This window comes from Limanda limanda, chromosome 9 (genome assembly GCF_963576545.1).
Source record: "Limanda limanda chromosome 9, fLimLim1.1, whole genome shotgun sequence".
NCBI classification, from domain to species: Eukaryota; Metazoa; Chordata; class Actinopteri; order Pleuronectiformes; family Pleuronectidae; genus Limanda; species Limanda limanda.
The window spans coordinates 27,525,928-27,549,646 of record NC_083644.1 but is presented as its reverse complement, the minus strand read 5'-3'; the positions used below and the strand labels follow the sequence as shown (position 1 = coordinate 27,549,646).

The 23,719-nt window shown below is 47.0% G+C and overlaps 1 protein-coding gene and 1 long non-coding RNA gene across 2 annotated transcripts; one reads left to right on the top strand and one right to left on the bottom strand.

Moving 5' to 3' along the window:
• Window positions 1-736: 736 nt before the first annotated feature.
• Window positions 737-1,666, bottom strand: LOC133011110 (uncharacterized). The gene is made up of 4 exons (XR_009680717.1): window positions 1,615-1,666; window positions 1,298-1,388; window positions 1,077-1,178; window positions 737-985 (listed from the first exon to the last, which is right to left on the bottom strand). It is a non-coding gene; the product is annotated as an uncharacterized LOC133011110 (long non-coding RNA).
• Window positions 1,667-5,864: 4,198 nt separating this feature from the next.
• LOC133011226 (uncharacterized) lies at window positions 5,865-21,091 on the top strand (the record flags this gene model as incomplete). Its single annotated transcript, XM_061078929.1, has 3 exons — window positions 5,865-5,920; window positions 9,178-10,570; window positions 19,655-21,091. Coding segments are annotated over exons 1-3 (2,886 nt in total), but the record flags the coding sequence as incomplete, so codon positions are not given.
• Window positions 21,092-23,719: the final 2,628 nt, after the last annotated feature.

Genomic DNA, 23,719 nt, shown 5'->3' with positions numbered 1-23,719 from the left:
TAAATAGCCTATCTAACATTCAAACATGGATGATTAATCCTTAATTAATATTTCAGAGAGCCTGAAGAGTGTATGTTTTAGGTTTTACACCAATCGTTTTTGGAGAAAAACATCTATCACAATATCATGTCCTGTTTGACCTAAAACAGGAACACATGACACCAGACGAAAAGCAGTATTATTGTCACAGGAAATCTCTTGGGACAGGCCTAATCCCCTGCATTTACCTACGGTTTTCATGACGTTACCACGGCGTTCGCCAGTGACAATAAGCTGAGAGAAACGACTTGAACGTCCCTTATTGGGGATATGGAGAACTAAGGAGAGAGCCGCGGGGGGGCTCGCTAAGCCTCGCGGAGCGATCGCGACGTGTGATCTAATTAGCATATGAATCGGAGTCCAGCCGCTGGCCAGAGCCTCTCTCTACTCACCATTGGAGGAAACCACAGACCCTTGAAACTAAATGTCACTCGTGATTGGCTGGTAGAAGTGTTGCTATTGGTCAACCTATGGGTCATTGCAGTGCACACGTGGGGTCACAGCATTCCACACATGGAGTAAGCCCCTCCTAAACAATATTAATAATACAAATGTATATATGAATATTTATTATTTATTAGTAAGCCTTTACCAAAAGCACTGCAGTTAATTAAAACTAAACATTCATGTGATGCTTGATGATATAGGTGAACATATTGTACAGGGAACATATGTGAACAAGGTATATGTGGAGTGAAAGCTTTATTTACATACAGCACAAATATTGTACAAAAACTCAGGTGAGGCTTGAAATGTTTCTCTGCAGCCTCTGGGTCATGACTTCTTTGTGGGACTCTGTCTGAATCTTCTCCAATGTGTAGACGTCTGTGGTGTGTAGCTGTGAGATCCAGTGAAGCTTCCAGTCTTATATGAAGTGTGACACACAGGTCGGTGCGCTCCTGGCTGTGGAAGGATGGATCCATGTCATCTGTCCCGCTTCAATCAGCTGTAAACACATTCAGTAAAATTAGCACAGTTCAATGACAACATACAGCTATAGATGTAACTGGAAAATTATTTAATGAATATAACCTTACCCTCTTTCTTCTCCGACAACTCCTGAACTCCTCAATGCTGATGCAAGGTCTTGTTGGATCAAACTGGCTCATAGTGTGTCTTACTACGTCATGGACAGGCAGCTGGAAAAGAACATGAGTAACATGCTTTTATTATTAATAAACGGAAATAGCCGCGCTGCATCACCGTTGGAAGATCCACAGCAAAAAAACACCAAAACAATTCATAAACAGTTACTTACATTCAATGGCTTAATTTTCGCACTTTAAATCCGGACTTTCAGCGTCTCAGCCTAACGCCTCTTTGTTTGTGTGTGTGTGGGGGGGCTGAGGCTGTGAAAACAGAGAAAAAAGTCACGTTGATGAAAAAACTTAACGAGAACAAACTGTTACATCTAAGTAATTCATACATATTTACACATGCACTAGTTCTGCTCAAGCACTCGATGCTGTATTCGTATTTTAGCAACTTTCTCGCTATCCCAAAGTGGCGGACATGCTTTCAGATGTAGGAGTTAGCTTAGTGGCTAGCAATGGCGTCTCCTAGCTTAGCTCTGACCTTAACTCAGGGACTGTGCGCCCGTCTTCTCCACCTCGACTCGTCCACACCGGGCCAGCGGCTCTGCTTACACACGCACTCATCTTCTCCTCCAGGGAAAAGCGTTGTGTCGACTTCAGCAAGTTATTTACCCCGAAAACAGAGTCACTCGTTCCGACCATGCTAACAACAGCCGCTTCCTGTCTGCGGGACACTCGACGCTGCACGGCGTTTACGAGGCTGTGATTGGACGAGCCCATCAGCTGATGACGCGAGTGACGTGAGGTTTTCACAGTAAAACTCCACAACTGTCCTTGTCATCTTAAAGCAGCGGTTAAATCAGCTTTTAAAGTGCACCTTCATATGGGATGAGTATGTGACTGAGGCCCAGTTTATTCTTTCTGGTGTTTAGTAAATTTACATACATGATTCACGCTGTTCTGTGTTCGTAACCTCATAGTTGAATGCACTTATTGTAAGTCGCTTTGGATAAAAGTGTTGACTGTTTTAATGGAATACTGAGAAAGTTTAATAACAACAATTAGACAATTTAAGTTCAAATAATGAAGGAATTTCAGCTCTTTATTGTGTCTTCTTTCTTTAAAATAATAATCAAACTGAGTGGAGATATATGTTGTAGTCAAACAGCCGGCTGCTGTGTTTTGTCACTGTGCAGTCCATGGGGGATTAAATATTACACTGAAAAAATAAATCATTAAATCAATGAATGTTTCGTAGCAATTTTGAAAGTAGTGGTGAAAAGGTAGCATATTATTCATGGAAAACAGCTTAGTGTGCCATTGACATGTGAATATTAGGGATGAGCGAGTACAGCATTATCTGTATCTGTTAACCATATGAATTATCCGTATCCGTACTCGGAGTGGGCGGGGCCTAACCCGGAAGTGGGTGTGGTTTAACCCGGAAGTGGACTGGTTCAACATAACTTTCTTTTTTAACTTTGAATTTTTTTTATGATTTTTTTATTTTTATTTTTTTAAAATTTATTTCCACACCAGGTGTGTGTGTGTGTGTGTGTGAGTGAGATGCGAGGGACGTTCGCTGTCTCCCGGAGAGGTGAGCGCTTTGTGTTTTTGGTGTAGAGGGACGTGAATTATGTTCGTTCACGGGTCATACAGACTGGTTTTGTTGTTTTCACTTTACATTAACACTTAAAGTTTAGTGCAGTGTAATTGTTTACCGTGATAATTTAATGCCAGTGTGATAATAAATGACAATTTCAAAGCATACAAACTGTCATGTTGTACTGTATTTAATAGAGATGAGCCGGATACTCGGCTGAAACGAGTATCCGGTACGGATAAAGCACTTTTGCCGAGTACGATTATTATACGAGTAATCGGAGTCATTATCTGTGCTCGGACTGAATGAAAATCCTCACACAGACTTGAGAGCGAGTGTAGTTCGCGTCTTTCTGTGCTGGGAACGCGGAGTGTTCGTTTCTCCGGGAGACAGTGAACGTCCCTCGCTACATCTGCAGCGCTCCTCTACTGAGCCAATGCAGGTCTCGTGAAAAATTTTCCAAAGACTTGTACCCGAAGACCCAGTCGGGAAATGAACGAATCATTTCTGCTTCCTTGACTGAGCCTATGGAACAGTCCCGATGCGCAGTGAACCTGAGTGACTGAGAGACAGAGAGCTGTTCTGTGAGTGAGTGAGCAGAGCCGTGTGTGACGGGTAGGGATGGGTATCGTTTGGTTTTTATCCGATACCGGTTCCTAACCGATACTTTTAAAACGATACCGGTGCCTAAACGGTGCCTGAACCGATACTTTTTTCAAAAAAGTGCACAAAACGATGCTTGACTAAGAAAGGCTTTTTTATTGCCAAATATATTAACTGTTTAAAGTAGATTATGAATATAAATAAATACAAAACCCTTTTTAACTTAAAACTATGAATAAGATACGAACTGTTAACAAAAGTTTACACTATACTTAAATAAATAAAAATAAATACAAAACACACACACTCTGACTCGTGACTCTGACTTCGGTGCCTGAGCCAAATGAAGACTGAGGGTCGCTTTTCCATCACTCGGAGACCCCCGGGTCTCCGCGGCTGGGGCTCGCAGGCAGGCTTTCGCCCGCCTTCGTCCCCCTAAAATGCGGTCGCTTTTATGAAACATTTCTCGGCATGGTCTTCGTTCCTTCCGCCCCGAGCTTTTCCAAGCCGACCCGGAGCCGGTCGCGGAGCCGGTCGCGGCGCACCGCCACGGAGGAAATGCGACCGGCGGGGGGGGGGGGGGGGGGGGGGCAGCCAGCGCCGGGGAGAGGACGCGAGAGGAGACCCCCCCCCCCCCCACCTGCACGGAAGCCCTGACGAACGCGGGGCGCAGGCAGCGCGGGGACAAGAGTCTGTCCACCGGCAGCCGCGCCCGACATGCGGGGGCCCGACGGGAGCCGCCGCTTCCCGTGAAGGAAGGAGCGGAAGTGTGAGGAGGCGGGACGAGCAGAGACCTCAGGCTTCGATTTGCTCAGGCACCGAAATGAGGCACCGAAATCTCCGTTGCATTTCGGTCCGGGTAGGTACCGGTTGTATTGGAACCGGTTCCATATTGGAACCGGTTCTCGGTACCCAACCCTAGTGACGGGAGGAGTGCTGTGACGCTGTGTGAGGATTTTCATTCAGTCCGAGCACAGATAATGACTTCGATTACTCGTATAATAATCGTACTCGGCAAAAGTGCTTTATCCGTACCGGATAATCGTTTCAGCCGAGTATCCGGCTCATCTCTAGTGAATATGATGCCAGTATTTTGGGAGGACAGATATTTTTATGGAAAGCCGGGAGAAGTTTGGAGCTTACAGGACACAGACATATCATACCCAGCATAATTTCTTCCTGTTGAGCGGATTGCTTGTAGATGTGTGGTTAACAAATCCTCTGTGCATTTAACCAGCACAATTGAAAAAGTGACTGTAATCATGCCACTCTGTACAGTGGTTGAGATTCAGGATTGTTTTGGATGACAATACAAATTTGAAATAAAGTGCATTGTTTCATTTGACAGCATTGACCTTTGTTCGTGGTATACAATGTAATTCATTATAGCACACTTACTTATTTAAGAACAATTTAAAATTTCAGGTTTTATATATATTTTCAGCCTGGTGTACTCAGCCAGATAATTTAGTTGCTGCCTCTTAGAAAAAGGTGTTATCTGCTCTGAGGGGAACTATCCTGATTTGCATTTGTGAAGCACAGAGCATTGTCATTTGCATGTTAAAGCCTCCTCTAGGCGTAGGAGCAGGGGGGTCACCTCACAACAGCTATCAGGCTTGAAAACTGCAGGAAACAGGAGAGTTTCCTTTGCTGCCTGCAGATTTGTGTGAAAAGCTGTTAACCAAAGAATGTGCCAACACTTTCCTGCGACACATAATGACACAAACGCTTCTTTTCATGCAGTGTGACAGCCATATTATTTGAATATATTCTATTAAAAGTGAGAATGGCAAGAACGTTCTGGAACTTATTACATAACCATGTATACCCGTTATAACCGTTAAAACTGAGTCACTCAAATGACATTTCGGCTGCTATCCTGCCTGCAGCTTGATGTGGACTAGAGGACCAACTGACAGTATAGTTTTTCGTTATAAATGTTTTCATCAGAGGAGCTGTAGTCAGTCTTCCTCCATGTTGTCTTCCTGCTCTGACTCCAAATCACCATCTGCTTCCTCATCTTGGAAGATCAGATCAAGAGCCTCTTGCACAGTTTGTCTTGCTGCCATAACCTCCGTCACTGAAATAGCAGCTTACTTACCTAGATAATCTTATGACCCCCCCCACCCCGTCTTTTGATCTCTGTATTGTTCTCATTTGGCTCAGAATAAATGGATTCTAATTAGTTTTTTAGATTATTTTGTCACACAACTTGTGCTAACAGGTGCAGATCTGGTGTCTGCGTTAGGGCCACTCTGACCTCTGTATGACTTCTGTTCTTTATGTGCACCATATATTATCACTCCTATGCTGTTTCACTCTTTTACTGTTGTCACAGCCCGGCTCATGACTGTGGCAAAGAGGGAGACATCACGAGTGAACTGTTAACCTTTTAGAATATTTATTAACAGAATAAATTATAATCAACAACCAAAGTCTCCAAAAACAAAACAGAGAAGGATGCTGGAGTCCGGGGGGGGCCAACCTCGTCCCATAGGTAGCGCAAAAGAGAGAGCGAGACGAATCTGGCCAGGCCTTTTAAAGGGCAGAGCCCACCTGACCGAGGTGTGCTCTGATTGACGCTGATGCCCACTCCACCTAAAGCTCTGGGGAATGAAGAACAGGGACACCTAGTGTCAAGGTGAGGGTGAAAGGGGTCGTCACACTGTTTCAAGATTCCCCCTGACCCTTCAAAGACCAGGTGCCTGTCTCTGAGGAAACCTTGGCAAGTGTGGTGGTAACACAGGCAGTTCTTCTGACAGTGTCAAGCTCCAACTAGAACTCTATAACCACTGTTCCATAGAAAATACACAGTCAATTGACATGAACAGTATGTAATGGTTAAACATGAATTTTGCTTTCAATTGATTATAACCTGAAATGAAGAGAACCCTGCAAGCTAGTTCAGGCAGCCAACTTGAGCTGCGCTGATCCAATCATGTGACATAGATCACTCTCCTCCGCTATCGATAGGTCACACCCACCTTATCAGTTGGTCTATTTAAGCAGAGAGAAAGTTCTCATCACCCCCTTTTCTTGCATTGCTGCTGCAGTATTGCTACCGGTTGTTTCAGCCCCTCCACCACCCCAGCATCCACCTGTAGGCTCCGACGGGGGTTACACCTATTTGCTCATCACTCCCCTCATATCTGTGTAATCATATGGGGGAGTGATTAAGTTGGAGCCTAGACGCCAAACACTTAACGTGTTCTGCTGCAATAAACGTATGATCGTGAGGTGTCTGACTGAAGTATCATGAGTATTATATTCCATTTGTCCCAATCAATCACCCCAAATCCTTCCCCAAACATTCCAAGCTTAAGGCCAATTTATGCTTGTACGTATTTTCTATTACGGACAGATAAGACCGCCCTATCCGTCGTGGAACGCCCTCTCCGAGCGCCTCGGAGAGCTTTTCGTACACCTCTGATTTTTCTAACTGTCCGTCTTCATGTCGGAGAGCCTACGGACAGCTCTTGGCTGTGATTGGTCAGCTAACGACATCATTTCCATGCGACGTCATTTCCCTACGACGTCATTTCCGGACCTCAAACTTCCTGTTTCCTTCCCTGTGTCACATCAAACCCAAACACAATTACGATTCTACGATTAATGTGACGTGTGTGTTAAGCCAGCGGAGTTGTCCGGCTACCGGTGGCTCGTTAGAGCACTGACGGCATGTGTGCACGGTCACATACGGTTATAACGAGCTTTCAAAACGGCGCTAGCAGGCTAGGCTAGCGGGCTAGCCACCATGCTAACTGCGGTGGTAACAGTGCAAAAACCCGCCGTCACGACTTTAATTCCACTTCTATCATGACACGCTGACTGTGTGTGGAAGCTGGGATTGAAGCTAGCTGGGAGGGGAGCTAGCTAGGTCGGAGCTTCAAGCTGTGGAATCAGCAACACAGTTCGGAAACAAGACCGGGGAACCGCTGCGCTAAGAAACGATAACATCAGCATCTTGACCCGCTGGGTGTCACTTTATTTAGTTCTGTTAGTTGCCATGTTTCAGTGTGTGGGAGGCAAGCTAACAGAGATAAACAGACACACGTGGACTTCTTCTTCCCAAAATTGGGGTAGGCTTCTCTGAGCTCGTCTTCCGTTGCGCCACCTATGGGTTTGGCGGTGAATTTTTTCAACATACAGTGGTCGGACTAGTAAAAATCAAAAAGACTCTTTGCCCCTCCGTGGATCCGTCTCCGAGAAACGGATACGTAGAAGCATACTGGAGCCTTTAGGAACAGTCTCCCTTTCCACTTTAGGTCTTGACACATAATTGATCATTTTAAGGCCCAAGCCTATTTCACCCCTTGGCCCTACCCCTTCCTTGTAGGTGTAGGCTGCCCCAATACCTGTTGGGATGGAGGGGTAGGGCTCTATACCCCTACAAACTGAGATTTTTCAGACCCTCACTTCAAACGGAGGGATACCCAGAATGCCCTGCAACATCGGTAAACTGGGACAAATATAGTAATTTCTCCACTGATAAGGATTTTAAAGTTACTATAATGATAATACCATTTCAATGTATTATGATCACTTTTTTTTAAAAGAACCTTAAAAAAAACGCTAGTGTTAGCATACTAGCTTTAGCATGCTAGCAATCTTTTTCCATGATAATCACGTATTTTCCAATCGACTACTGATGACGTGTCAGGTTTTTGCGACGGCTACTGAGACAATGACTGGTCAACGTTAATGCAGGTTTCAGGTTAAGTTAAGGAGAATCACATATCACCGATGTCTGCAAAGGGAAGAAGAACCTTCTTCTGTAACACTGCTGAATAACTGTGAGGGGACTGTGTGTCTGTAGCTCCAGCAAACCAAGTGCTGTATTATCTTGCTATCTGATCAAGTGATGTCAATGTCGACCGTTCTCTCAAGTTTTTATCATTACCATCATTTGTCAAGCTAAGGCAGAGAAGAAGACAGCTGTTTTAAAACGACATCTATCTGATCTATTAGGAAATATTAGGCTAAAACTGATTCTTTTAAAATGTTACAATAGATTTCTTGAGTTAAATCATTCTCGATTCACTTCAACTCAGCTAACTTGCCTTATCTAAAGAAAACAGTTCGTAGATGGTTGGAGACCTGAAGGTGATAGAGAGTGAGATGTGACCAGTCATTCTGTAAACTTATGTCTCTTGTTAAAACTGGGTTTGGCTGCACCTCCCAAACACTGTGGGAGTTGCCTAAGGCAGGGGAGTCCAAACTCCAGCCCACCAGCCATTTTTATTTGGCCCGCATCAAAAAAAAAAAAAAAATATTAACAATTTAGTAGCACTTAAATGGCACCTACTTATAGCACTTGTAGTTTTGCTTTATTTTTGAAGAAATATTACTTTCTTGATTCTTGTTCTGGGTTTGTACCCTCTGGGTTTAATGCACTTATTGTAAGTCGCTTTGGATAAAAGCGTCAGCTAAATGAAATGTAATGTAATGTAATGGACTATGGCCCACTGCCAGCTGTCCCTCAGAACGCCGCCACGCCCCCCGGATCTGAGCAATGCGATTGAGGCGCACTGTCAACAGTCCGCTCCAGGGCAGGGGGGCGTGGCGGCATGAGTGGCCCAGACCTTCGTATTTTTTTCTGTATGTGGCCCTCGGGATAAAAAAGTTTGGATACCCCTGGCCTAAGGCGTTACAGCACCTGGCCACCTCGCTGTGCTGTGTCTGTCTTTACCCTTCAATGCATTAAACTCGCCCGCTGCCTCTCTCTCTTTCCCTCAGGGGACTTTCATGTGAGATCCTGTCGCACGTGGAGCAATGGTCTGAAATGTGTCCGGCTGAAACTGTGTTTGCAGGGGACAAGATGGACAAGAGCAGAGAAAACTAACTTCAGGTAATAGTGGAAAAAATACAATACATCTCTTGTTTGATATCAACCCACAGCACCCAGCCCCCGTCCCCCAACGTGTCCTTCACAACTGCCCAGGTGAGGAATGAGCTGAGCAGGATGAAGGTGAGGAAGGCCACGGGTCCAGACGGGATCAGCTCAAGGCTCCTCAGGTCCAGCGCAGCCCAGCTGTGTGGGATAGTGAGGCACGTCTTCAATCTGAGCTTGAGTCTGGGGAGGGTACCACAGCTGTGGAAAACGTCCTGCTTGATACCAGTCCCAAAGACCCCGCGACCCAAAGACTTCAGCAGCTTCAGACCGGTGGCGTTAACATCCCACCTGATGAAGACGCTAGAGAGGCTGGTCCTTGTACACCTACGCCCCCTGGTGAGCTCATCTTTGGACCCGCTCCAGTTCGCCTACCAGTCTGGCATCGGGGTGGACGACGCTGTCATCTACCTGCTACACAGATGCCTTTCTCACCTGGAAAAGGCTGGAAGCACTGTGAGGATCATGTTCTTTGATTTTTCCAGTGCCTTCAACAGCATCCAGCCTCTACTTCTGAGGGACAAGCTGGAGCAGACCGGAGTGGACCACCACCTCACAGCATGGATCCTGGACTACCTCACCAACCGTCCACAGTATGTGCGTATACGGGGGTGTGAGTCTGACCTGGTGTCCTGCAGCACAGGGGCCCCACAAGGAACCGTACTAGCTCCAGTCCTCTTCACCATCTACACATCGGACTTCTCATACAACTCTACAAACTGCTACCTGCAAAAATTCTCTGATGACTCTGCAATCGTCGGCCTCATTTCCGCCGGTGATGACAGGGAATACAGAGAACTGAACCAGGACTTCATTACATGGTGCCAGCGGAACTTCCTCCAGATCAACTCTGGAAAAACCAAGGAGCTGGTGGTGGACTTCCGCCGGAGTAAACACTCTCCTCCGACACCAGTGAACATTCAGGGAACGGACATTGACATTGTGAGATCATATAAATACCTGGGTCTTCACCTAAACAATAAACTGGACTGGACTGATCACACACAGGCTATCTACAAGAAGGGACAGAGCAGACTCTATCTGCTGAGGAGTCTGAGGTCTTTTGGGGTGCAGGGAGCACTCCTGAAGACCTTCTTCGACTCGGTGGTGGCATCAGCCATCTTCTTTGGAGTGGTCTGCTGGGGCAGCAGCATCTCGACAGCAGACGGGAAGAGACTTAATAAACTCATCAGAAAGGCCAGCAGTGTGCTGGGGTGTCCACTGGATACGGTGGAGGTGGTAGGAGACAGGAGGATAGTTGCTAAGCTATCCTCCCTGATGGCCAACTCCTCCCACCCCATGCGGGACACCCTGGCAGCCCTAAACAGCTCCTTCAGCCACCGGCTGATTCACCCCCGGTGTGTGAGGGAGAGGTATCGCAGGTCCTTCCTTCCCGCTGCTGTCAGACTGTATAACCAGCTGTGACCCCATTAACACACAACACAATATTTGCAATTTAATTTATTTAATTATTTAATTTAATTATCTAATTATTTAATTGTATTGGTCAGTTGTTCTACTACTTACTATTTATTTGCTTATTTGACTGTTTACTTTTTCTTTTTGCTCATTGTTGTTTTTTGTTTCTTACTTTGTAGTTTTGCTCTTTCGTTTGTTCTTGTTGCACTGTGCCTGCGCTGCTGATGTAAAACCCTCAAATTTCCCCACTGTGGGACTAATAAAGGATTCTATATTGACGAGTGATCACAATGCACCGCACCAGGCTTAGGAAAACATATAATACATTATGTGAAGGATTGCAGCAGGATTTTCATGACAGCTTGGTGGAAGAAGCTGGAGCAGAACCCCATACTGTTCCTTACTAAGTGTTTGGAGAGTGTTTCTGGTGTAAATTTTTGAAAAAATGTTTTACCTGCACACTGATGTATGTATTCTGTATTTTTTTGTTATACCTGTGCATTAAGGGAAAATGCAATGGGCAGTGATCTGACAGTAATCCAGCTACTTTGTATCTGTCCTCAAAAAATAGTGTGTACAAAAGCTACACAGTTGGATGAAACTGGAAATTCAATAACTTGTCAGAAACACAAATGAAGAGGAGATGATTTCATTATATTCAATACAAAGAAAAACCAAACATTTAGCCAATAGTTTTTAATTATAACAGCTTCTCACAAGGAGAACACTGCTTTCGATTTAGCAGTAAATTGTGAGCCTTGTCTCGCATTGCAAAGTCATAATTTTCTTCATAATTCACAAGCGAACGACTACCATCAGACAAACATTGGTGAAACAAATGCAGTAACTGTCAGAAGAGGCGTGTGAAGAAATTATTGGCTTCATAAAACAATGCTTGTTAAGGAAACAATGCAGTAGATTGTCGGTGTAACCAACCTGTTTGATAATTGGCTGTGCCAGTTTGCAAAAGACAATAAGTGTGCTTAGGGGAGGGGAGGGGGCTGCTGGGGGGATAGAGTGCAGTTGTATACAAGCTTTATTTCACCACATGTTACCCCTGCTCTTTGGCATGAGCACACAAGGCATTCCATGATATGCAGTGCCCCTATCCTTTGAGGGCTCAATTAATTTAGATGCCTACATCCATTCTGTCCTATAAACTAACCTCTTACAAGAATCAAGAATTTGAATTCCTGCAAACGAAGCCAATGAGGTACTCTGAAATAATAAAATGATATGTTCTTAAGGGTTTGATTGTGGACAAGACTGCTTTCCCTTCTCTGCAAAGGGGGAAGGAGATGAGCTGGGTTTTGCTGCTGCCAGGCTGAATCTCAGTGGGATCTATCCCGCCATCGATCTATCCTGTTCACTGCTCGCCGACTGGAAGAAAACCTGCAGGAATAGACCAAGATAGGTGAAGATGCTATCTAACTCTAACTAAGCACCTGACCTGGTCAGACATTGCTGCCCCTCCCTCTGGAACTATCTTCTCAAACACATCAGCCAGTACTGAACTGCCCATCTTAAAACAGGACATCCATCTCTTAGGAAAGGTTTATTTATTCTTGGGTTTTGGTGTACTGTAGGTGTAGAGTGAGGTCATAGGGAAAGACTGACATTCCACACAGGGTGGTGCAGTTAACTCCCTTTTAAGTGGACAACTCAACACCCTTGGCGGCGACAAACGCAGTGGAGCGGGATTGCAGCGGATAGGTGCTGATGCGACAAGCCTCCATCCAAGACGAGACTCTTCCTAACCCAGAGCACGAATTCTTTCACGACAATTATTCACTTTGCACGGGGAGACTTCCCCATCACTGAACTCAAACGATATGCCCAACAGACTGCGTCGTGGTTCACGAGCCCGATGGCAGAAGACGTTAGAAAGTTCAGCTGAAGAGCGTGAGTACTCCATGACTTCCTTAGTCAGTTAGTCTGCCTACACATAGGTAAGTGAGGCAGACAATAATGTAAAGTAAACTGCACACACTGATGGGATTGCATTAAATGTTACACGGTGAATGTGAAAGACCTAGCATTGAGTCATGCTAATCTATTGTGTGCACTTATATTTTAAAAGTCTCATTACCTATTAATTACTATGTATCCAATATGCCATGAAACCTGACCCTGACCCCTCACTTAAACAGAACGTGAAAAAGCACATCTACCCTGCCATGTGCTGTTTTCCAAATTTTCTTCTTTTATTCAAAGCCAAGGCCATGCAGTAATATTTTGATCTTATTGACTGCAATGATAATTGTGTCGACGCAAACCACACGTTGTTGAGCATTGATCCACAACTGTGTGTGTCCTGGATAAAAGGTGATTTACCATCATGGTAATTACTGTCTCTCTGGGGAGTCTCTACATGCGCGCACACACACACAATAAAGTATACTTCTGGGCTTGGCTATCCGTAACCCTGACACTGCTGTAGCCTTCTGAGACCAAAAAGGTTTTCTCCCGCCATTCTTGTGCCCTTGTGTGTCATTTTCCTGACCTGTGACCTCTGAATAAACCTGCTTAATTTTAACTTGAGAACGACGCCTCCTGCCTTTGATTTCCACCCGCAACAGCGTCCAAACAATTATGCCAAAATGTGGTTACACTTAGAATTTTATATGCCAGCTTTTGCAGCCATGTTCCCACATCACGTACCGGGCCAAATATCCTGGGTTTCACAGGGTAATATATTCCGGGAATGTTATCACACACGCACACACATCTATCTCACCAACCTCACATTTGATTTGAAGTGTAACAGTGTCATTTGGGAGCAGGATATACTGAGGGTTTCTAAATGTGGCTCTAAAATATTTTCAAAGTATCCCTCTCATCTACACGCACACATACACACAAATTTACACACAGGTCACTGCTCTGGGTCTCTGAAGTGTGGCCCTAAAATATTTCTTCATCCTTCTTTTTTTATTTTACTTTCTTCTGCAGTCAATTAATCTAGCCAGGAGATACTTATCTCAGGCAATGATTTGCCTGCAGATAAATCTGATGCCATATGGATTGGATTAAACGTCGCAATGAAGTTAGGTTTATAGTTCTGGTTTATGATGGAAGCCAAGGGGTCGTTGTCTGGGTTTCACTTTCAGGAGATTATATCAGGATTAAGATGAAAGTCAATATATTTTGTTCTCAGTGCAATGGGCCTGTAAATTGCAATCAGTGGCTCAAAATGTTCAGGGCTGATTTTCACACACAGTGAAAATGTGAACAAGATTTAAAGACCTAACAAGATAGATTAATCCAAACCTATCAAGTTTTGGCCTTCATTGGTTTATTAAGAGTTAATTATTGAGTCAGTGTAAACAAGTATTAACAGGCTGAAGACATAAGAAGATTTAATTTGTTGAGGTCTACATATGGTATCTAATAACCATGGCTACTTGAACAAGTGTGTTTTTTAGATTTTGATATCTTACAGTACTTAGAGTACAGTATCATAACAACATAATAGTTTGAACAATTGTTGGTTTTGGTCTTTTCATATATTTTACTGAAGATTTGTAAAATATTAAATGTCAACAGTCTTGTTTGTAAAGTGTAAATGGAAGAATGTTTACTGCCACAAAAAAATCAATTATTTACTCTTCTTAAACATCTTAACATGAAAAGCAGTTGTTTTTCTTTTCTTGCGATCACTCTGCTCTCTCTGGTTCAAAGTTTTAGGCCTGTTTCATCCCTGACCACAGCCTACACCACTGATCGCTGTGTGGGTGTGGTCACAAGTAAAAAGAGATCACTAGGGTTAGAATTAAGTTTAGGTATATCTTAGGGTTAGTTTTAGGGTCCAGACATTTAGATGTGATGGTTAAAGGTTCAGTGTGTAAGATTGAGGTGGAAGGGATCTATTGGCATAAATTGAATATAAAATTATCCTAGTGATGTTTTCACTAGTGTATTTCATCTTAATTGTATAAATTGTCTTCACCCTCGAACGAGCTCTTTATATTTAAATACTGTTGCGGGTGGAAATCAAAGGCAGGAGTCGTCGTTCTCAAGTTAAAATTAAGCAAGTTTATTCAGAGGTCACAGGTCAGGAAACTGCGGTGTCTAGCAAATGATCATGCATGGGCCCAGGCATGGGCCTCCAGTCCTACGCAGTAGGCTGCACAGGAAAAAAGGCGCTTAGACAGAGTGCGCACATAGTTTGTATATCGATACACTGGGCGTGACAGAGGTTCTTGTACGCGGGGCAGTGCCTTGTTGGCTGGTTCACAAGGCAGTCCTGCCCTCCTGGCTCGTTGGGTCCTCCTCCTGGCGTCGCGTGTTGATGATGATGATCTGGGCGTGCACGCCATGTCGCGGTTACCAGAGGTCATAGCGTTCCGGCCTCAAAGCATTCTAAGACTGATGATCTCATTGTGTGTGTACTGATGTGTGGAACGTACCATGCACAGGAGAGAGGACGTCTTAGAAATTATATAATATATATATATATATATAATTATATAAATATAATGAAGTGATTCATGGAACACTGTGAGAAAAGGCATGAAAACCTCCTCTAAGTCTAATCTGTCCGTTGTGGCAGACTCCTTGTTTGATAAGGAGCATGGGAACATCTGAAGTTTGGGAAGAAGAACCACATGACGTACTGTGTTTGTGTGTGTGTGTGAGGGAGGGTTTTGGCCGAGGTCTGCTCATTATCTGCCTCACCTCCCTCAGATGTTGGCCTTGTGTGTGTGTGTGTGTGTGTGTGTGTGAACATGATGTGTATCTTACCACACGTTAAAGTGTGTGTATGTCAATAATGCCTAATATTAACATCTGCAGCCGGTCCTCTCTACCGAGGCCGCCATGTTTTTACAGTAGCCCAGACTGGACAAACTAAACACCTTTTGAGTTTTTCTGACATCTGAAGGCTATCACAGGTTCTCTTTCATGTTAGGAAGGTGAGGGGTATTCAGCTGCAACATGCAACTTCACCACTAGGTGTCACTACATTCTACACACTGAACCTTTAAGGTTAGTGCAAGGGCTGGTAAATGAGTGTCCTCACTAAGATGCATACATACACATGTGTGTTTGTGTGTGTGCGAAATGAAACCCCCAATCTGCTGTTCCTCTTTACCCAGGACAAGCACAGTCCAAACTTAGTTTTTTATAAAAAAGTTGTGGTTATCTGTCTTGAATGCAGTTTTTGATCATGTGTAAATAGTGCAGACCACAGCAAATAGTTTAAATTTGTTCTTGGACCACTTCAACAGTAATTAGCCACAGCTGATAAAATATACTGGTGACCCATCGTGATTGCTGACTCGGGGCTTGTTTGAAGGTACAGTTTCATCTAATGAACTCTCCTTGCTGTGTGAACAGGTACACTTTGACAAAGTCATTACTTATACACTAAATACATTTGGATAGAAATGCAATTCAGCCCTAAGTAGCACACATCACTTTATTCTCCTGAGAGTCGTGGTTTACTGCTCAAAGTAGAGTCTGGTATCTCCATTCTCCCCCCAATGGCTTTATTGAATCATTGTCTCCTAATGGCTTCCATCCGCCATGCATGACTCTCCTCAACAGGTCATCACATCATCAGATCACTTTGGTCTTGAGATGCCAAAAAGTAGGGCTTTCAAGAGCCTCATATTGAATTTCGTGTTTCCTTGTCTGTCTGAAAGTATAAGTCACACTTTTACTGGATTTGTATGTAAGGTTACCTCCTTTGAGCACAAATCTGATTTCATCTCCCTCGACATGTAATATTGATCTGATTAGGGGCAAGTTGGGGAGACGGAAATTATCCAGTGTTATAAAGTATCATGTGTTTTAATGCGTTGCCCTGGGAGAACTGCAAAGGTGAGAAAATCTTTCCCCTCTTATCTTTTTTTTTCACTCCTATACTCAGTTTAAGGCTATTTTCCCATTATCTCCCACGTTGTTTCCTTGAAGGAAAAGGGGAAAGCACATTCAAAAATATAAACTCTGCACTTCTAATAGACTGTCTCCACACTCCATACAGCAGAGCAATACAATGTGCCTGTCAAAGGTTTTCAAACCAGTGACACCCAACCCATTTCAACAACTTGTTTCAGAGAAGTTTCTGTTTTCTTTGTGTGTGTGTTTGTGTATGTGAGACTGTTTTACCATGCTATTATTAAACCAAAATCCGCTGCAGCCTCGTAGTTTTACTAAAAATGAGGCGTGGATAGGAACAACAACAAAACAAACACCTACATCCTCCTGCTACATCAGCCCTCACCTGAATCTTTTGAGGATTTTTTGTTGTTGAGAACGTGTCTAAGCAGAGAATTTCCTGTTGCATTGTGCATGTGTGAAAGGAAAACGTTAGAGAAATGTTCCTTTGCAACATGGTCACATTACACCAAAAGAACACACTCTATTCAAATTTGTGGTTATAGCAAAACAAATATACAATATAATACATAATATATATAATATACTCTGATATACTGTATATTTATATATACATATCTAATCATTGTTTATAAAATGCATTACCAACCTACACCTGATTCATAGTGAGCCAAAAACAGGGTCTATCAGCTGAAGACTTAATGAATATAATGAACTGTATTACTTACACAAAATAAAATTAATAAAAAAATAATGTGTAATATGTGTAAGTAAATAATGAGCTCAATTCTATAGGGATATGAATATTAAAGTACATACATTTGTTGAAAATATAAATAATGTTTGGTGAGGAAACGGGTATTCATATATTTATGTCGAGTATATCCTTTTGTCACAGTCTGCTCATCTCCTGTCTGCTGGTATTTTTCCACTCCTCTGTCTCTGCTCCACTCTACCTGTTAGCCACGCCCCCTCATCAGGCCAACTCTCCACACCTGTGACAGCCCTGGCTGCATATAAGCCTGCTCCTGTCTCTGCTTCAGTGCCAGATTGTCTTGCGTAAATGCCTGACCTCCAGCATTTCTCTCTCCGGCCTGCTACCTGTTATCTGCCTGCTACCTGCTCCGGCCTGCTACCTGCTACCTGCCTGCTACCTGCTCCGGCCTGCTACCTGCTACCTGCCTGCTACCTGCCTGCTACCTGCTCCGGCCTGCTACCTGCTATCTGCCTGCTACCTGCCTGCTACCTGCTCCGGCCTGCTACCTGCTATCTGCCTGCTATCTGCCTGCTATCTGCCTGCTACCTGCCTGCCACCTGCTTGCTACCTGCTTGCTACCTGCTCCGGCCTGCTACACAGCTCACCACTGAACCTGTCTGCATCTAGGTAATCCTCCTGCTGTGGACCTTGCCTCCACTCAGCAACACCAGACTCACTCCTTGCCGGATCTCGCTGAAGATCACTGGGAACAAAGACTTTTCACCCTGCCACTGTTAAGAACTGTTTTAGACTGCAGTGAAAAATAAAGTTCATTACCAATTAAGATCTCGTCTGCCTGTGCTGCATTTGGGTCCTCACCATACCCGTGACAGTACAATCTGGCCAGACATGGACCCAGCGCACACGCCGATGGATCGCCTGGAGAATGTAGAGGCGATGCTCCAGCACCACGAGGCGCTGCTGCTTTCGAACTCAGCAGATGTTCGACTGGCGGTGACTAAGCAGGAGCAGGCGTTTACCTTGCTAGCCTCGCAGGTCCAACAACTCGCCGCAGCTTTTGCTCAAGCTGTCCCTCTGCCTCCAGAACCAGTCCAGCCTCTACCAGTCCCGGCTGCCTCTGCTTCCGCCTCGGAGCCTCGTGTGGGGGTTCCTGAACGCTACGCCGGAGACGCGGAGGGCTGCCGCCCGTTCCTCACGAACTGTTCCATCCTGTTTGCCCTCCAGCCCCACACCTTCGCTTTGGAAGACGCCAGGGTGGCGTTCACCGTGAATCATCTGACGGGGCGCGCTCGGCTGTGGGGAACAGCCGAGTGGGAGCGTCGCACTCCAGCGTGCTCCACTTTCCAAGCCTTCGCCGCTGAGCTCCGCAAAGTGTTCGGAGAAGCTTCCCGAGGTCCGGACGCTTCTGGAGGGCTTCTGGGTCTGAAGCAAGGGTCTCGTTCAGTGGCCGATTACTCCATCCACTTCCGCACCCAGGCTAGCTCCAGTGAGTGGAACCAGGCTGCCCAGTGCGACGCATTCCTGATGGGGCTCGCTGACTACATTAAGACGAACTGATTTCATACGACCTTCCCACCACTGTCGACGGCATCATTGAGCTGGCGTCCCGCATCGACCGTCGCATTCAAGTCCATTCAAGCTTCACCAGCGGCTTCCGACGTATCGATGCTTTCTGGCTGCCGGTATTCAGGGGAGCCTGAACCCATGCAGGTGGGTCGGGCCAGTCTAACTCCAGAAGAGAGGAGGAGACGCCGCGAGGGGAGCCTCTGCCTGTATTGTGGCCAAGCGGGACACTTTATTTCCAGGTGCCCGCTAAAAGGTCGGGCTCATCAGGAAGGAAGGAGTTCCTGGTGAGTCATACATCTAGCTCCTCCTCCAGCCCACGATCCCTGTGCCAGGTCCGCCTGCTACTGCCTGAGGGATCCCAGACCCTCGCCACCCTCATTGACTCTGGCTCTGATGCCAACATTATGGACTCTAACCTAGCTCTGCAGCTGGGTGTCGGTCAGATTCCCCTGCCAGCTCCAGTTTCCACCAACGCTCTGGATGGCCGACTTCTGGGAACTGTGACCCACCTGACAGTGCCTATACGGATGTTAATTTCCGGGAACCACCATGAAACACTCCAGTTTCACATCCTGCACTCTCGTCATCCTCTCCTTCTGGGGTTCCCATGGCTCCGACGTCACAATCCACACCTTGATTGGACCACAGGGGCGATCCTGGGGTGGAGTTCATCGTGTCACCAGGTCTGCCTCAAGCAAGCCGCCACACCACGACCTTCTGCCACGACCAGTTCTTCTACTGATGTGCTGGGGGTCCCGGCTGAGTATCTGGACTTCAGGGAGGTCTTCAGTAAGCCCAAGGCAACCTCCCTGCCCCCACATCGGCCCTATGACTGTGCCATCAACCTCCAGCCCGGTGCCACGCCGCCCAGAGGACGCCTGTATTCCCTGTCCGTTCCTGAGAGGGGGGCGATGGAGACATATATCAATGACGGTCTAGCGGCAGGCATCATCCGCCCTTCCTCGTCTCCGGCTGGAGCAGGTTTCTTCTTCGTGGAGAAGAAAGACAAGACACTCCGCCTCTGCATTGATTATCGTGGATTGAATGACATTACCATCAAGAACCGGTACCCCCTGCCTCTCATCTCCTCAGCTTTCGAGCTCCTAGAGGGGGCCACCATATTCACCAAGCTTGACCTGCGCAACGCCTACCACCTGGTCCGGATCCGCGAGGGGGACGAGTGGAAGACGGCGTTCAATACCCCCACTGGTCACTACGAGTACCTGGTGATGCCCTTCGGCCTCACCAACGCTCCTGCTGTCTTCCAGGCTCTGGTCAACGACGTGCTCAGGGACATGCTCAACAAGGTTGTCTTCGTGTACCTTGATGACATTCTGATCTTCTCCCGCTCCAGAGAGGAACATGTACATCACGTCCAGAAGGTCCTCCAACGTCTGCTGGAAAACTCCCTGTTCATCAAGGCCGAGAAGTGTGAGTTTCACGTCTCGTCTGTCTCCTTCCTGGGGTACGTTGTAGGGAGAGGGACCGTGGAGATGGACTCAGCCAAGGTTTCTGCCGTCACCACTTGGCCCGCCCCTGATTCCCGCAAGCAGCTGCAACGTTTCCTGGGCTTCGCCAACTTCTACCGGAAGTTCATCAGGGGCTACAGTTCGGTGGCGGCCCCCCTCACAGCTCTTACCTCCTCCAAGGTTCCGTTTCTCTGGTCCACGGCCGCCAATGACTCTTTTCTGGCCCTGAAGACACGATTCACCTCGGCCCCCATCCTCCAAATACCGGACCCTGAACGGCAGTTCGTGGTCGAGGTGGACGCTTCCGACTCGGGAGTGGGGGCTGTCTTGTCCCAGAGAGCAGCCTCCGACCAGAGGTTGCACCCCTGCGCATTCTATTCCCGACGTTTGACCCCGGCAGAGAGGAATTATGACATTGGAAACCAAGAGCTCCTCGCCGTCAAGTTGGCTTTAGAAGAGTGGCGACACTGGCTCGAGGGGACTAAACTGCCGTTTCTGGTATGGACTGACCATAAAAACCTTGAGTACCTCCAGTCCGCCAAAAGACTGAACTCCCGCCAGTCTCGATGGGCACTCTTCCTGACCCGCTTCAACTTTTCCCTCTCCTATCGACCGGGGTCCCGCAACGTCAAGCCCGATGCCCTGTCCCGTCAGTTCTCGGAAAAGGAGGGGGACAGGACCGACCCAGACACTATCCTGCCTTCTTCCCGTCTGGTGGCCACACTCACCTGGGAGATAGAGGAGAAGGTCAGGGTCGCCGCCCAAGACCAGCCCGGACCAAGTGCTTGCCCTCCCAACTGTCTGTTCGTCCCGCCTGACCTCCGGTCCGAGGTTCTACAATGGGCCCACAGCTCTCAACTTACCTGTCATCCAGGGATCCAACGGACCAAGGACGTGGTGCGGCGCCGGTTCTGGTGGATGTCACTGGATGAGGACATTCGGGGGTTCGTCAATGCCTGTCCCACCTGCAACCAGCACAAGCCGGCTCATCATGCCCCTGCCGGTCTTCTACATCCTCTGCCTGTGCCTCATCGTCCCTGGTCGCACATTTCTTTGGACTTTGTCACCGGTCTACCACCATCCAGCGGCAACACTACTATCCTGACGGTGGTAGATAGGTTCAGCAAGATGGCACATTTCGTGCCCCTGCCCAAACTCCCATCTGCCAAAGAGACGGCTAAACTACTCCTCCTCCACGTCATCCGTCTCCATGGCATCCCAGTGGACGTGGTCTCTGATCGGGGTCCCCAGTTCGCCTCAGTATTCTGGAGGGAGTTCTGCTCGCTCCTGGGAGCCACCGTCAGCCTGTCCTCGGGGTACCACCCCCAGTCCAACGGCCAGACCGAACGCAAGAATCAGGAGATGGAAACGGCACTACGCTGCATGACGTCTCAAGACCCTACTTCTTGGTCCGAACAGCTTCTATGGGTAGAATACGCCCACAACACCTTGACCAGCTCCGCCACCGGTCTCTCCCCCTTTGAGTGCACCTATGGGTTCCAACCACCGCTTTTTCCGGCACTTGAGAAAGAAACATCCTGCCCCTCTGTCCAGGACTTCATCCGCCGTTGTCGCAGGACTTGGACCCGAGCCAGGGCGGCTCTACTCCGGGCCGCTGACCGCTACACCGCGGCCGCCAATCGCCACCGCTCCAAGGCCCCAGACTACCAGCCGGGTCAGAAAGTTTGGCTTTCCACCCGTGATCTTCCCCTCCGGGTGGAATCCAAGAAACTGGCTCCTCGCTTCATCGGCCCGTTCGAGATCCAGGAGATCGTCAACCCAGTGGCAGTGAGGCTCAAACTCCCTAGATCCATGCGGGTTCATCCCACGTTTCATGTCTCCAAGGTTAAACCGGTCCAAGAGAGCGCCCTGGTTCCTGCCACACCACCTCCACCGCCTCCTCGCCTCATTGATGGAGGTCCCGCCTACACTGTCCGTCGTATCCTGCAGTCTCGCCGGCGTGGGAGGGGATTCCAGTACTTGGTGGACTGGGAGGGTTACGGCCCTGAAGAAAGGTTCTGGGTTCCTGGGAGGAACATCTTGGACCGCACCATCATCAGGGATTTCCATCGACGCAACTCCACCCAGACGTCCAGAACCAGGCCACCTCCCAGACCACATCCTCCGTCGGAGTCCCCAAACGACAGCGACGACAGTCTCCCCGGGACCAGGGTCTTGGAGATGGACACTGGGCTCTCGGACGAGTATTAGCCCTCCTCCAGGCCCCCGCCTCCCACCCGGTTTGGTCCATTCGTCTTGGGACGTCGAGAGCCGTCCCTTGAGGGGGGGGTTCTGTCACAGTCTGCTCATCTCCTGTCTGCTGGTATTTTTCCACTCCTCTGTCTCTGCTCCACTCTACCTGTTAGCCACGCCCCCTCATCAGGCCAACTCTCCACACCTGTGACAGCCCTGGCTGCATATAAGCCTGCTCCTGTCTCTGCTTCAGTGCCAGATTGTCTTGCGTAAATGCCTGACCTCCAGCATTTCTCTCTCCGGCCTGCTACCTGTTATCTGCCTGCTACCTGCTCCGGCCTGCTACCTGCTACCTACCTGCTCCGGCCTGCTACCTGCTATCTGCCTGCTACCTGCCTGCTACCTGCTCCGGCCTGCTACCTGCTATCTGCCTGCTATCTGCCTGCTATCTGCCTGCTATCTGCCTGCCACCTGCTTGCTACCTGCTTGCTACCTGCTCCGGCCTGCTACACAGCTCACCACTGAACCTGTCTGCATCTAGGTAATCCTCCTGCTGTGGACCTTGCCTCCACTCAGCAACACCAGACTCACTCCTTGCCGGATCTCGCTGAAGATCACTGGGAACAAAGACTTTTCACCCTGCCACTGTTAAGAACTGTTTTAGACTGCAGTGAAAAATAAAGTTCATTACCAATTAAGATCTCGTCTGCCTGTGCTGCATTTGGGTCCTCACCATACCCGTGACACCTTTTGCATTTATAATACATGAAAGATTTATTAATTTCTTATTAATTATATATTCTTACTTTTATTAATTTCTATTTATTTAGGCTATTTGTCCATATCAACATGTTGACATTTAGTTATTTCTGCATCTGTATGTTCATTAGGTTGGTGGGCTCAACTCCTTTTAAATCTGGATTGTTCATAGCTGTAAATAAAAGAGCTGTCTTTCCAAGTGTGTCATGGGGTCAACTCTGTATCTTTGGTTTATTGACATGAGTGCTTACAATAGATCAACATTACAAGGCTTTTTAACCATCAGTGTGGAGAACTTTGCTCCCCACACCAATGCTGATAAAGGCCTGTAATGTCACTAATCGACAAACCTTCAAGCAGAACACTCTCCAGGGCATCTGCGGGCAGCAGACGAGGAGGGCACCAGACTGTCGCTGCTTTAGTATGGTACATAGCAGAGGTTAAAACTGGGCCGAGACTGTCCGCATCCAGCACATATTTTACGCCGATGTCATCAGGGGATGCTCAGTCACGCACATCTTCAACAATTATTTAAACTTCTCTCCTTAATAATTTAAACAGTGATTAAAACATATTTACTCTGAC